Raw genomic sequence first — 15342 nt, forward strand, 5'->3', positions numbered from 1 at the left:
GGACAATGACGCAGAGAACAAATAAAAAACAAACAGGGTCACAACTTAACACACTTACTTATATTACTTACATGCGAATGATGTCATATATTACCTACACTATTATTTGTTGCAGATTACTTTGATGAGTGATATTTAAAGAATTTGATTCTTTGCTACTCACAAACTATGATGAGATAATTTAGTCATTGGATCTCTGTCCACCTGGACAACATGTTGCAGGAAATACTAAAAATTTTTTCAAATTGTTTCTAACATGACAAGCCAGACACAAACATTTTCTACTTGTGCTATTGTAATACAACCATCAACATCATACAAACAGTTCTTGTTATTTCGTTTCCTTAGAAATGATGTGGATGTCGTATGGTTTTAATTAGACACAACTACCTCTGAATACAGCAGTTACAGAAAAACTTTACTAGATGTTATGCTATTTACATAAATGTTTCTTGTAGTATGGTTTATATTTCGTCATTAACAATAATATTAATGCTGTCAACTTGCTCATGACAACTAGCACGGCCACCAAGACACCGCTAAACACAGAAATACAGAAACGATAAGTTCAACATTTCAAGTCAGGTTATCCAGACTATATCATACGAGCAAGCGATATGTTAAAGCAACAGATTGCTGATGCTTTATAGGTCCAATGCTGAACATCAGTGGATGGGAAACACATTTGTACATCAGCGAAGTCCCGATATCCTTTGGCCATATATGGTAATAATGTTGGGCGTTGGTGTCAAGCCCCAGATTGCACAGCACAATTGCAACGATGATGATCTTTCTATATGAGACCGATAGATCGAACTATGTTGCTGGATTACTTTTCAATCGAATGACTGGATCTGCAAACTCCGATCTAGAAAAAGAAGCGATCTATAACTAATTATTACAATAAAGTTATCTTGGAGTTTTAAATTCAGTTTTTCATCATATAGCAAACAGTCTCAAAGTGCTTGTCATGCACATGCTGGATGCTTACTGCCTTGTGGTTAAACTTTGACAACTACAATGTATTGGGAGATGGAGAGGCAGCTTGTGCAGATAAACAGCTACTTTCAACTCGTTTAGGAAAATAAACAAAATGAAATTAAATGGTAGGCCTATAAGCCATATCATATAGGCCGCATATAAATAATATTCTAACTTGCATATAAGACTAATTGAACTTTGCCACTAGATGGCTGGAGTGCGTTCCTGAGTTTGTTCCAACATCAGAAGATTGAAATACTGTCTCCGATTCCACTGCAACCAAGGTCTGCTGTTTCCTTCATGTTCAAGACAATAAGAGAGAATTTGGGTCTGTGCAGACTGGTCGGTTTCAATTGCTGTCCACTTCAGGGGCGAAAGTTTGAAAAAATTTCTGAGAATTTAACTGAAGACCATTTAGTAGGAGTTGATACATAGTTTAGAAGTAGGGGTGTACACTTTGGATGAATGAAGGTCCAAGAACCAAATCTCAATGCATTGAAACTTAAGTTTTCTTTTTACGATTCGTAAAACGGGTTTCCTTCATACTTATAGGCCTACGCATTTATTGGAATACGCAGTCGAAATAATAAGTCGTTGAATTTGACTTCACATCGTGAGACCAAGCCTACACGCGTTGTCATGATCTACACTAAATCATGCCAATTTGACAATTGTTACGTAATTTAACCGTGAATAATTTTGGGAACTTTTTGAGTCATCGTGGTCCGCATCACTGGCCAGCCAGAAAATCTTACCAGGCACCCTGTGAGCTTGGAAGAGGGAATGAGAGAAGTCAGACCTTCCATTCATCAAGAATTTCCCATGAAGTCACTTGATTCGGTTCTCAGGCGTTGTATGCTAGAGCATATAACTCTTTCTATTGCTTCTATTAGTACTGAATTACCTGAATCATCATCTGAGACGTTATAAAGTATTTGAGGCGACGATGAAGTCTTTGTTGTAGCGAGGGGAGGGCCTCTGTGAAGAAAGTCATTTTGAAATGTCGAAATTTAAGTTTTTAAATCTTTTCTGCAAGTGCTATTGCAAAAAGAAGTTTGTACAACTATGTAACTGATCTTTTACCAATATCCTTGAGTAGTTCTTTAAATTGTTCGTCAAATGAACCTTTGCCAAAGTTGTAGTAGAGTTTACCACGGATGCTTAAGCCTGTCATGTTCAACACAGCTTTGTAGCAAAAGCGACTTAAATTTCTTCAAAACCAGCCATGAATGAGTTTGTTCAATAAAATTAATTTGGAAATAAAATTCATACTCATCCAATCATCAGATTCGAAGCCACTTTGAGTCTTAATTGGAATAATAATTCTCTTTTTTCGATCAGGAGTGAGCAAATTTTAATTTTGGCAGTTTTCGCTCTTCTCATAATTTGATGACACAAACATCAAAATCAAATAAGCATCACTGCTTGTTTCATCTCGGAATAAATGTCTCCTTTCGATTTTTCTTCGTCAATCCAAACTGAGTAATCAGCATTATGAAGTCTGTCATAGATCTGGAAAAATAGTTAAGCGTGAGATATAGTAGAGCTAAACATACATCTGCTCACTAACTTATAATACATCAAGCAACATTGTGTCATTGGCCCAGTAATTAAACTTATATCAACACAGTGGTACAACTAAGTAATCATTTTCAAACTTGAAGCCATTTTCAAATATCAAAATAAATACAAGTTAAGACAACCAACCCTGTGAGCCACAGCTTTAGAAAGGGTCCAGTTGTAACTCAGCATGATGTGTTGCTTCAAACGGACATCAGTGCATATACTCCACTGACAAGCCAGATAATGCTTAGATATTAACACAGAAACACAGCTATGAAACACTTATTGCAATATTTTAAATAGCAAGAGCTGGTAAGTACGTGAGGAATCAATGCAAACCAACCTCACCTGTATACATCCATTTCTGCAGTTCTTTTGAGTAAGGGATTCTTCAAGAACTCTGGAGCAGTGTAGTAAGGAGTGTGTTGTGTATTTATTACATCATCTACTGATACTGAGCCAAATCTGATCTTAACAGGATATTTTGAGGCTTCAGGTTTCCATGAACAAATGATTTTGTTTCATCGTAGTAATGCAGATATGACAATGCATCTGCAATTTCATAAACAAAACGCATCTTTGGCACCCAGGGTATTTCTGCCACATGTTTAGACATCAACAGATCCTCAAGTTTGCCGCTATCCACACACTTCATGATGATGCCAATGCAGTTTGCCTATTTCGTAGTTCCAACGATTTGTACAATGTTGTCGTGATGTAAGCGATAAAGAACATCGATCTCTCGTGGAATCCTAAACATATACTCACATAATGTAAATAACGATGAATTATAATGAATAAATAATGATCCACATAATGAAGAATCATATCATGTTAATGATGTGGTCATATTGGAACTCATGGTATGAGAGGGAACAAAATATATTTTCAAAAAAATTGCAATTGCTTATAGCTTGCCAATATATGCATTGAATTAACTTACCATATTGACTGCCACTTACTCTTTCAGTGTTTCATTCTGCTTTTCTAGTGATCCCTGCACACAAAAACACTTGACTGCAACTTCTCCGAGTTTATCATGCTTGCACTTGCGAACGGTCGCAAACCTTCCTTGGCCAATCAGATCTTCGTTATCCCAACTTGTCTTTAGACTTCACGCAGCGTAAAATGGAAGTGAAAGCATTGTCAGTTAATCACCAGATGTTTGGCAAAATGTTGTAAGTAATTAATTAGTCCATTATGCTTGAACGTACAAACTGTTACATAGTCTATGCCTAGTGACCTATATCTGATGTCATATGCATAAGAAAGAGAATCTAGAAATAAATCATGCTTTATTGTCATGATTGAGGTTTCATGTTACTACTTGATAAACCAGAATACTTGCAGCAGAGATGAGCAAGGACGCACTCGATATCGGTTGGTTACCTCAAATAGTTGGTCAAATATTTGGTTCAAAAGCAATCTTCCTGATCGTAACCAAGTAGTAAATTTTAATGGAACCTTATTTAACTCAACTTGCAAAATAAAACATGGAGCTCCACAAGGATTGAATCTTGGACCTTTACTTTTCCTCATTTACGTAAATGACTTTAAAAATTGTCTAACAAAAATGAATGCAATTATGTTTGCTGATGACACTAATCTGATTAAACAAGGCAAAAATATTAATAGGTTAGTAAGAAATTGTAGAGGAATTGGTTACTGACCAAAAATGGTTTATAAGCAACAGGTTCACTCTGAAATTGGCCAAAACCAATTTCATGATCTTTGAAACCAAACCCAGCCATAAATCTGATACTATTAAACTCCACCTGAAAGAAAACGTACTTAAATTCATAAATTTAGGCAATAAAATTTACCCTCTTGTTATAAAGACTTTTTTAATGAAAAACCATACATAAAAACTAGAAATAGTTCTAATCTTACAGTTTACCTTTTTCCAGCAAGTAGGTCACTGAACACACTTTAAAATATTGTGGACCAAAACAATGGCATAATGCGATAATTTTAATCTACTGCTCTTTTTAGTAACAAATGAAAAGTATATTTGCTAGAAAGACAGTCTAAGAACATGTACTCCGATTGGCAGCTACTCAGCTAACTCACCTTTATCTTCATTTTTATGCATTTTTAAATTTACCCTTATTTTTAAATCACTGTAATCAAATTGTGCTTATGAGCACTTTCACACTTTTTAAATTTTACCTCTTTTCGTAATCACTGTGGTCCGATCTCACTCATAAACACTTGTTTACGTTCACATTCTCAGATGTTTGTCAACTTATATTTTTTATCCCTTTTGTTCACATTGCTGTGAGTGTGCTGTTTTACACAAATTGTCTATTGATCTTTGTGTGTCTATGACATATAAATTGATTTTGTATAAGGACTAGCCTACTTATGTCGATTATTCTCTAAATAACCGCAGTCGTAAAATCAGAATGCTGTACTCTCTCCTGCCTTGTAGGCTAAATATTGTGTTTAGAATAGAAACAGAAAGATTTTGGATTGAAAAAAGACTCATTCACACCCTGGTAAAAAAGCCTTAACCATGAAAAATTGATTTTCAAGATCGCTTGCTGCAAGATCCAACCGGGCATTAAATATGTTCATCTCTTCCTGGCACTTACATCACTGTCGAAGTATGCATCTTTAAACAAACTGATCAAACCATCTGGCTGGATGTTAGTGACGTAGCTAACCATCTTCTACTTTCGCTCATAACCGACATGTGTAAAAGATTCTTACCGTGTGCACAGGCCACCTGAACGGGACTTCTGTGCCATGGATGGAGTTCATATTAGTGGGGCTTTTCTTCTTCGATCCAAACACACAGGTCGGTTACATCTTGACGGTGACACAACGTTAATGTCCTGCCAATGTCCTGCCTGTCCTTTTATACTAAATGTGTTTAAATTATGGGTTTGGTTGCCGTGCTGACGATAATGAGTCTTTCACATTCTCTCATTGCTCCGTAATGCACGTTTTTGCTCTCAAAGCCTTGCCACATTTGCCCATCCAATTTGTGGAAATTATTGTCATTAACTGCTAATATGTTTGCCACCACCTGCGTCAGCACAAGTTTTTCTTTCCCCACGTTGAAGACAAATAATGAAATGAATGAAATCTACTTCATTCTACTTTCTGGGGAATCCCCCAATGTGCTTCTTGTTTTCTGTAAGCTCCTTGCTTGATCCAGGCTGCCGAAATAATGAGACATTCTTTTCACTGCATGACCTTCTCCATCCTTCTCTGTTCTTTGCTATTTTATGCAGTGTTCTTGCATTTGTAACTAAAATAGTAAGTAGTTTCATAGCTTCGAAGCTAAAGGCAGCGTCGATGAGTCCGAATTAAATTGTTTAAAACTTTTTAGCAGATAAACAATTCCAACTGCAGTAACATTTCTAATGACAACTTTGTTAAGTTTTCAACGCATAACAGTTCCAATTCTATACTGAAACTAGAAGACAGTGCGATTTATTACAGAGATAAATATTTCAATCGTAGATCTGTTTTCAGATAACTGGTTCTGAGCTGATTTATATAGGCCTGTTGGGAATACAGGATATGATTGGATATGCAATACCACCATAAACATTAAAACGCATTTGTTTGCAAGCGATTTTACTTGCATAAGAATGTAACTCCATGTCAGTTGCAGTAGTAGCTTTAGGTTTAGGCAAGCAAGGAGGCCGCCTCGGGCCCTCCTCCGAGAGACACCCCATGTTTGAGTAAACGCGCTCTAAACGAACAAACATTGAATACGAATACTATTGTTAACTATCCGCAGTTTTTCAGGACAGGAGTCATTCATTGGTTCATGCTAATTAGCTGTATGAACTGTAAATAGAAAGTTGTGTAAATCGAAATTCTGTGTTAATTTGTCCCCTCCCATGTTATAAAATTACTTTCATATAAGTTGAAGCATAAATGCGTCACGTGATTTAAAACATCATGCCAAGACGAAAATAGTTGTGTTCTCTGCTGGTATTAGCGTTCCATAGCAAAAAAGAAATGAAGGGTTTAAGATCTTGAGCGCCATAGAGCAATTTTAGGCAGCGAAAAACTGAGAAGAAACGCACAAGCAAATGTTGAGCAGTTTGTTTTTCGAAAGAAAAGCAAAATTTTATTCGTTCTACAACATGTAAATTCAAAATTTCGGCGGATCATGTCCTCAGACTTACTAAAATAAATTGCCGCGTCTCTCCTAATTTTGAGGCCCCCAAACGTAAGTGGCGTCATACTTCACCTCGCCCTCCCCAAACCGAGAGATACCACTGGCCAGTTACTTTGTTCATTTAACTCTAGTTTGGGCAAAATGTTTTTTTGACCAACTCACTGTTATTGTCTCGTGAAAGCAAAATACAACACGCAAAGACTTTGTAAATTTTTTAAAACTTTCTTGTGCATTTGCTGATGTTTATTCTTGAAATGATAAACGTAGATAGACGTCATCTGCTCTGCTTATTTGACCGTGACTAATACATTGGCTTCACGAAAGCAAACGTTTTACTTCCAAGCTCACACTTTCAATATTTACTTATGTGTAAGCTTATACCATCCAACAGACACTCCAGCTGTCAGTATATCTGACATCTTAGTTCAGTTTCACATAGAACTATAACTGCCGACGTACATAGAAATAAATAATATGATTTTGTATTTATATTTTTCACTACTGTGCATTTTCTGTTGTTTTTTATAAAATATTGGGTATGAATGACGTCAACACTAATTGACGTTTATAGGTTTGAGAACAGGTAGATTACTTTTAAAGAACATTGCGATTGCCGATTGGTTACAATGAGCACAGATACGAAGAAAGTGTTTTAACTTGACTGCATATATATCTCAAAATATCGTATAACTCTAATCATTTTCGCTGGTTCAACATATCGCTTATTAAAATGCATGTAAGCAGCTTAAAATAACTCACAATACGCGCAGTCAAGCGAAACACTAGCATGAAATATAAGAAAATAAATAAACGCTTTATACTCTATAGCCTATGTAGGTGAAATAGTCTATATCTTTTAACAAACTAAAGGTGTGAGGAACCATAGAAATCAACAGATTGACAAAAATGCAACGAAAAATGTAATTCCACAAAAAAGTAATAAAGTCTATTTTAAGTGAACAAAAAACATTAAGTTATAAAATAGATTACTGGAGCAACTAAATATTCTGCAAAATCATCAAACATTTCTTAACTTTTAATTGCAAAGTTCTGTAGTACTTCAATGATATTTTAACATCAATTGAACGATCGCTTTGCACTTTGTTTTACGACTGATGTTTTAGTTTGTTGCGTAATTTGGTTGAGCCGGCGCCGCCAGACAACGAACCTGGGTCACATTATAGTTTATCCTCTGAACTGGCGTTTTATCCTTTCTGCCACCGAACCCAAATATGTCGATGGTCACTATATTATAGACCTCATTAATCGCAACCTACAATAGAAGCCAAGTCATATACTCACACATTTTTTTGTGACCATTTAGGTTGAATTCCGGGTAATTTTGTCCAAACTCTACGTTTAATATGAGCAAAGGTTAAGCGTTAGGACCAACTAATTTTTCCTTCGCATCCATGATCTTTCTACCTCGACGCTGAGTGGTTGCATTTGGGCGCTATCTTATTGATTTCGTGGCCGTCACATGTCAATCCTTAGGACTATTATGTTCTTTTCTGCGTGTTTCTACCTGCGTTGCTGCATATGTAACAAATGTGGCTACAATACAATTATTCTTGGTACTATATTTAATCTGTGTTTGAGCACTATTTTGGATTTTGGCACCGTTTGGGTTATCGTTTGCGCATTTGTATTATTTGGTTTATTGATTGGTATTTTTGTTTATTAAACGTTCTTAAAACATTGTTAAGGCACGTTTAATAAGAGAGAAAAAAAAAGGATCGTATAACAGGACGCAACAAAAAAAATAAATACGAGTACTTCAAATGTTCAGAATAGACGTAGAGTATAATAGGGCAATGCTTTTCGCAAGTTTGAACTGGGAGTCGTTCTAGAATAGGATGTACATAAAGTTTACAATCTTTAACTTACAGTGACATTGAGATGTTCGGGATTAGGTTCGTAGGGCATTTCACATCCTTCGCACTGGAATGACTTAAGTTTGTTGTCGATACGTATTATCGAGAAAGAGGTACAAGCACATCGCATAAAAGCTGTCATATAACCTTTACAGTAACTCGGATCTTTAAAATTTGGAATTGTTCTTGATGAGTTCTTGTTTCTTCGGATTCGAGTGAGTTTTCCGCATGAGCAGGGGATCAAGCGTGTTAGGTTAGCTGGAAACGTGGTAGCATCGTATGGAATTTGTCCGTCCATAAATCCTCGTTCTTCGGGTTCTACTTGTTGTTCGTCTGAGTCTCCGCTTATGTTCTTTCTCTTGTTTCCTCGGCTCTCACTTTGGTCTCGCTCAAAGGGTCGTTCCGAGGCTCGCTCATCGGGTTCCAGCTCCGGGCTTTCTTCCGGTGGGGGCTCCGCTCCCGTTCGGCTCTTCTCCGTATCCTTGGTTCTCTTTCCTCGTAATAGTTCGATGGTTCCTGCCAGGGCAGAAAACACTTTTTTATTTTCGCTGGGGGGTGGTGCTGATCTCTCCCCTTCTGATTCCACATTCCGAGTAGTCTTCATCGATATATCCCGTTTGTCCGCATCGCTGTCGCCATCCCGCATTCTCTTTGGGCAGTCCCTAAATTTGTGCCCTCGTTCTGTGCAAAAAGAGCATGTTTGAATTTGTCCATTGTAACTTACTGCACATCTGATTTTTCCCAGGTACAGGTACGATGGGAGTTGGTGTCGTTCCATCGTTTTCTTGTGTAATTTATAAATTCTTCTTCCGTCTTTGATGCCGTATTTATCCATGCCCAATTGTGCTGGGCCTTGGATCTCATAGTCTGCGAGGATTTCGTCGAGGTGTTTCTGTGGGTAGTCGATAGGTACCCACCGGATCGTGAGGTTTATTCGTTCATCTCCGTGGGCGATGGCAGATTTTACTTCCGGCCTTTTACGTAGTAGGTCTGCAAGTTTCATTGCATTGTTCTTTCTATCTACAGTAATATTTACCGTATTCCCCGGTTTCTGTATGATGCCTTCGATGTATTGAATCGGTATCTTGATTTCTTTCAGCAGCCTGTAGATGTCTTCTCGTTTGCTTTCATTGACCAATTGGATTGTCACTTCTCTGTGGTTGCAGTAGTCAGCAGCTACGTCGTTATTCCGTTGTCTTTTCAGTCTCTCTGCATAGGTGAGAGTCTCAGCCATTTTTCACCTTTTCTGTCGAGGTTCTTTACTTCTTCATTTTCCAAAACCTTTACGGCCGGACATGATTATTGCGGTATTTTCTTTTTTTGAATGAAATGCGTAAATTGGTTTATTGATTGGTTGGTTTGTATGTTTGTTTTAGTTCTTCTCTGTACTCAAAAGGGTTTGTTTTTTGAATATAAAATTGCTTGTTTTGCGTTTGTATTTGTTATCTTGGAGCTTTGCGTTATTATGATTGGTTTATTTTGCCGCCGGTAGGTGTCGTGTTTGCTTTTATTTTTACAGAATTGGGGTTTAACAATGTTAAAATTTGTTCTTGTTGCGTTTGTTGTGCGCACCAGTGGTGCCGCCGCTTCTCTTGCTAATTACAAAATTCCTCGTCCAGTCTCTTCCTAAAATGTTCAGAGAACATGGGGCAGTTCGTTTAAACAGTTATATTATTCATTATGACAGACTTTGTATGCATTAAGTTACATTAGTTTTTATCTACGCCTTTTTCTCTAGAAAAAAGCTGCATTTTATATTTATTGGCCTTTTTGGCCTGGCTAAACATCTGCGTTTTACGTAACACATGTTTTTGGCGTGTTTGCTTTATGCTGTGTGACTTTCTGTCAAACTGTAACACACTTTACTTTCCTGTGACGTCAGCGTTGAATGATAAACTTGGCATAAAACAAGCAGCTTATGCGCAAATGACCAAAACAAGTTTGTTGGTTCTTTGTTGGCTAATCGTGTCGATCCAGGTCTATAGGTACGTAGCTTCAGGTTTACGACCGAAATAGATCGGTCCCTGTATTAAGCGATCTCTACTTACATATTTGTGTTCATATAATTCACTCGTATGTATGCTGGGCTGCTGTTTATAACAAAACATCGTTTATATTGTCTGGACGGCTTTGCATTTATCGGTTTATAAACCAATGTCTTGTAAAAACTGCGACAACTTCTAGATTTATCTTATTACGATTTACTCTTGGCAACCTGCATGCGTTTGGGTGCAAGCACTGCACAATGTTTTAGAACTAGGCGGACTCCATAGCAGAAAACTTTGCAAAAGTATCTTGCTATTTGAAGGTAACGATGACGACTACCATTGGCACGTTGTTAGGGTTAACATTGCTGGCCTTATAACAGCAGTAGAAAGTATTTTTCAGAACGTAGGCAAATACGCCAGTGTAATTGCAAAAATTCCGAGGTTCAGCACAGAAGTCTGCATAGGTTGTAGCAAACGCATTTATTCTATGAAAGCTGTGCCTGAACCCTTGAGCAATGTCCTAATGACGTTCACAAAGGTTTTCTAGTCTTCAAGAGATTTTCCACGCATGGTGCGGTGGAGCGCTCGAAAATAATGCCTAAAAGAGTTATGACATTTCGACCTTTGTTGTGTATGCTCGAGAGCATAGTGCGCTACGGAAGTTTGCTTTTCTTGGGTATCACATCTCAATACAAAAACGTAGTTGACGTCGTCTCATTAGTTGTATAATGTGACTTTTGCCTTATTGTAATTGATGAGCGAAAACTTATTGCATGGCTGCAAAACCACCAAGAAATTCCTGAAATCCGCGTCCGCTATAGGACGAGTGTTGTAATGTTTGTAATAAGAACTTGTGGCAGCATTTCTATAAATTGCTTGTGAGTATAATATGTTGGGACCAATAACGGTAGTCTTTCCATATTCCTGCAACTTGGTAATCTTCTGTTGCCTAATTGTCAACATTTTCAAAAACATGCAACAAACTGGCAGTAGGCCGGTTTGTTAAGCCTCACTAACGTAGACAAATTAATACTGGCCATCTAAACTAGACCTACGCACTTCACATTTGGAAATATAAAACTGCACTCCCATATTTCATAGCAATCTTATATTTAGCAATGTGACATGTTACATGAACAATGTGACATGACAATTAGCGACTATGGTGGATAACGACTAAAGACAATCGGCTAAATTTCCAGCCCTAGTAAAAACATGGCGAATATTTACACGTGGAGCATACAATTGAATGATGGCGTGGTGCCAAACTTGTACCGGGCATTGTGACGTAAAAATATCGCATGACTCAGAGTTTGTCTTCCTACAAACTTTTTAAGGTTTGTTTTGTTATTTGTAAGTTAAATTTGTATCTTTTAGTTGAATACGACGGCAATCTCCAAGGTTTTGCATGAATAACTTACACTACGTCATGCGACATTTTTACGTCACAATGCCCGGAACAAATGTTACATAACAACCGCATAATGACGTGAAATAACGGTAAAACAGATTGACAGAATGTATATATTATGACGTAATACACGTGGCAACTTACAGTTACAGTTTGCTGCGTTACCGGTCTAAATACAGTTCATTGTTTACTTGGTTGGTTAAAATCAACTCGTGGATTTCATTCAGTCGCAACGAAGTTTCATTTTAGTTTCTTTAAGAGGTTCACTCGCTCCCTTCCAATCATTCCAAATAATTCCATGAGCATGTCCACTTGATTGACGCATCCAGACTCCATTGAGGAATGAATAGCCGCAGGCATCAAACCACCATCCCTGACTTCCTCCATAGAGAGTTGCGCAGTTTGCATAACTAATATATTAAAACATGAAAGATTAAAATTACTTTTTTGCATCTATTTATATTCTATCTTATACGTTACTGGCAGGATATAACTGAAAATCCTATTGAGGTTGTGGCACTTAATGTTTATTGAGTTGGACATATTTGTTCCTGAACATAAGATGACGTACTTCCAGGAATCGTTATCGCTATCTTCCGTCGAGAATTGACGACCATTGTTATATGCTAAGCTGTCTCCTGCATTTCCGCTGTATCCGGAAACACGAAGCCGATATAAATTTTCAGCAGATTCGATCGAAAACGAGCTGCAAAAACAACCACTTGCTTTAAAAGGCTCCAATCCAGACAACTAAGTTGTAATTTACTCAACAAAGTTTTACGTTGATTAATAAATGTAAGATTTGTAACATCTTTGTTATTTATGTCATAACAATCGTTTTATGACCTATAATCGGCGTGAGCTTGGTTTCCATGGAAATCCCACAGCTCTATCTTGAGTCTGCATCCCCCTCCATGCATCATCTCGTGGATGTTGTCGAGTCCTGTAAGTAATGAAGCACGAATAATAAGAACAAAAAACATCAAAATAAAAGTTGAACTAACTTTCTCTTACCAAGCCAAAATTCCCCATCAATCTGGCCAAAACCGTTCGCGTATTCGTCCCATCGTCGCCCGAAATTAACACTTCCGTCAATTCTTCTTTGAAAAATCTGTTAGTATTTTGATTTTACATTTTAGCACAAGTGTAATACGTTTAATTTTATGTTTAAATCACCGTTAGTTTATTACGTCATAATACAAGAAGCATGACATTATTTACACTTCGCTTACAATACGCAAGATATATCTGGTTAAGTTGGAGCTCTTATTCAAGTGGCATGTTCATACTTTTGCTAAAAACTTAAAGTTAAGAATAGTTTAAACTCATATTATAGGTAACTGTTTACTGCAGGTGATTTAGGTGAAATAAATCAGGTTTACGTGGCGCTGGTTGAATTTTGCCCGTTTTCACTGCAAGCGACTTACGCAGTTCAATGCAATTGTATCGCATGCTGCATAAACGAAGCGAATTAGACACAACAGTAATGTTGGCATGCAACACAGTAATTATTAGCGTACAGTGATTTTTATGCATCGTAGCATGTGACTCAATGTAGGCTTATGATCGTCTATACACAATCGCACACGACTAACACTCCCACAGCAATCATTGTTCCATTGTTGCAGATACTTGAAAAGTGGAAAAGGCAGATTTGAAAAAGCGCGAATGCGTGTGAAAACAAATTTATTGTCTGTTGTGTTTTCTTACTTTCTTGCTACAATGCAAATGAATAGCACACAATGCATTGCCGCCTTGAAGTCCACACAAACTTATAACTATCGCTTCAATACTACAGAGTAAGTGTATATACTTACATGTATACTTTTATACCTTTCAATACTACAGTAAGTTCAATATAATTAGTAAGCTATTCCACTTATAACTGTGGTTAGACTTTCACTCACCGTCCATCCATCCTCGCAGTAAACTTCAACACCACTCGTCAAATTGTGGGTACCGTTGCTTGATGGCGTAGAACATGACGTAATACTAGATGGTGTTGTCGTGGTAACTGTGGTAGCAACCATGGTCGTGTAGTATGGTAGCAACCATGTACCTACCTACCATGGTCGTGGTAGCAACCAGCAATAAACATACAATTAAACAAGACAACAAGCATAGACTATAGCGCATGAGTTCTATATAAGTGGTTGCACGTAGATTGTAAAGTTTCTGTAGTCTACATCTTTTGGTTGGTTGCCAGATGCTTTTAAAATATCAAAGTCACAATAATAATCGATTAACACATGAGTTTTATTGCGGAGTTCTTTATGTTCGCATGAAAAATGACGATGATTAAAATAATTAATCTATGATCAGAAATCAACTTACTTGCCAGTCTGGTGACTATGTCGGTTCCTAGCGACCCCAGAGCGCACGATTCTCCTTGCATCCCCTTCTGTCCAGCTCCTCCGGGTTCTCCTTTGGCTCCTGGATGCCCCTGAGCTCCCGGAACTCCGGATTTTCCAGATCTTCCGACATCACCTTTGTCTTCTTTCTGCATGGTGGAATTGACGACGTCATCATCACAGACAGTGGTAAGGACTTGACGACATTGTTGCGAGTAGGTCATCATGACGTAACAAGTCAATAATAACAGAAGAATCACTCCTCTCATGGTTGACTATGAAGATCTTCCGTTGAAGTTGATGATGTGAAATCCAACCTAATCGCTGCTCGATATATAGCCCACTTCGCTTCTACGTTGACGTCATATAGGCTTAGAAATTTGGTACCAAAACTTTAAAATGTTTTCTACGAAATTTCGAATTTCTTTCTTGATGAAAAACATGTTTTGCACAAACACAATCAAAGCTCAAACGTTTAAAAGAAACGTAAGTATTAAGAAAGCTTGTATACGTCAAGAAGCGTGAGAAAGTGACGACAAACATCTAATTTTTGAGTCGGAAAAAATTTACTAAGATCCTTGACGTCACAAGATGCTTGTTTTTGACAGAAATGTTTTCACCGCAAGCGACGACGATGAAAGATTAAATTTTTACTTAACCACATGAACCGCATTTACGTCAGTAACAGAACACATGACGCTGCATATGAGGTATGCAGTAGTTCAACACAAGTTAACCTTTTTCCAGAACATTTTCTAAAGTGACAATTAACATGATTTATTATTATCGGCAGTTTATTATTATTTCGACAATGTTTGAAAAGTGTTTTAATTTGATCAAGAAAGTTTTTACCTGCATATAGGAAACATGGATATATGCAGTATCCTACGTCGAACTCACTTTGGTAATGCACTACTTTGTTAGAGATTCCTTCATGAAATTTAGTCCAACTGTGGTAATGTGCATGCATGACCTGATATGTATTGATCGTCGTTGACACATATTAGTCTCTTTATTGGTCCGCACAAGTTAT

General features: G+C 37.4%; 1 protein-coding gene across 1 annotated transcript in view; it reads right to left on the reverse strand.

The window, feature by feature from the left end:
- The window catches only part of LOC143449058 (microfibril-associated glycoprotein 4-like), a 55901-nt gene extending 41298 nt beyond the window's left edge, over positions 1 to 14603 (reverse strand). Inside the window, exon 1 of the mRNA XM_076949103.1 lies at positions 14293 to 14603. Coding sequence (XP_076805218.1) covers positions 14293 to 14578 — 286 coding nt within the window. The 5' untranslated portion in view covers positions 14579 to 14603. The remainder of the gene's footprint in view (positions 1 to 14292) is intronic.
- Between the last annotated feature and the right edge of the window lie 739 nt (positions 14604 to 15342).

The sequence above is a fragment of the Clavelina lepadiformis genome, chromosome 3, assembly GCF_947623445.1.
Source record: "Clavelina lepadiformis chromosome 3, kaClaLepa1.1, whole genome shotgun sequence".
Classification (NCBI taxonomy): domain Eukaryota; kingdom Metazoa; phylum Chordata; class Ascidiacea; order Aplousobranchia; family Clavelinidae; genus Clavelina; species Clavelina lepadiformis.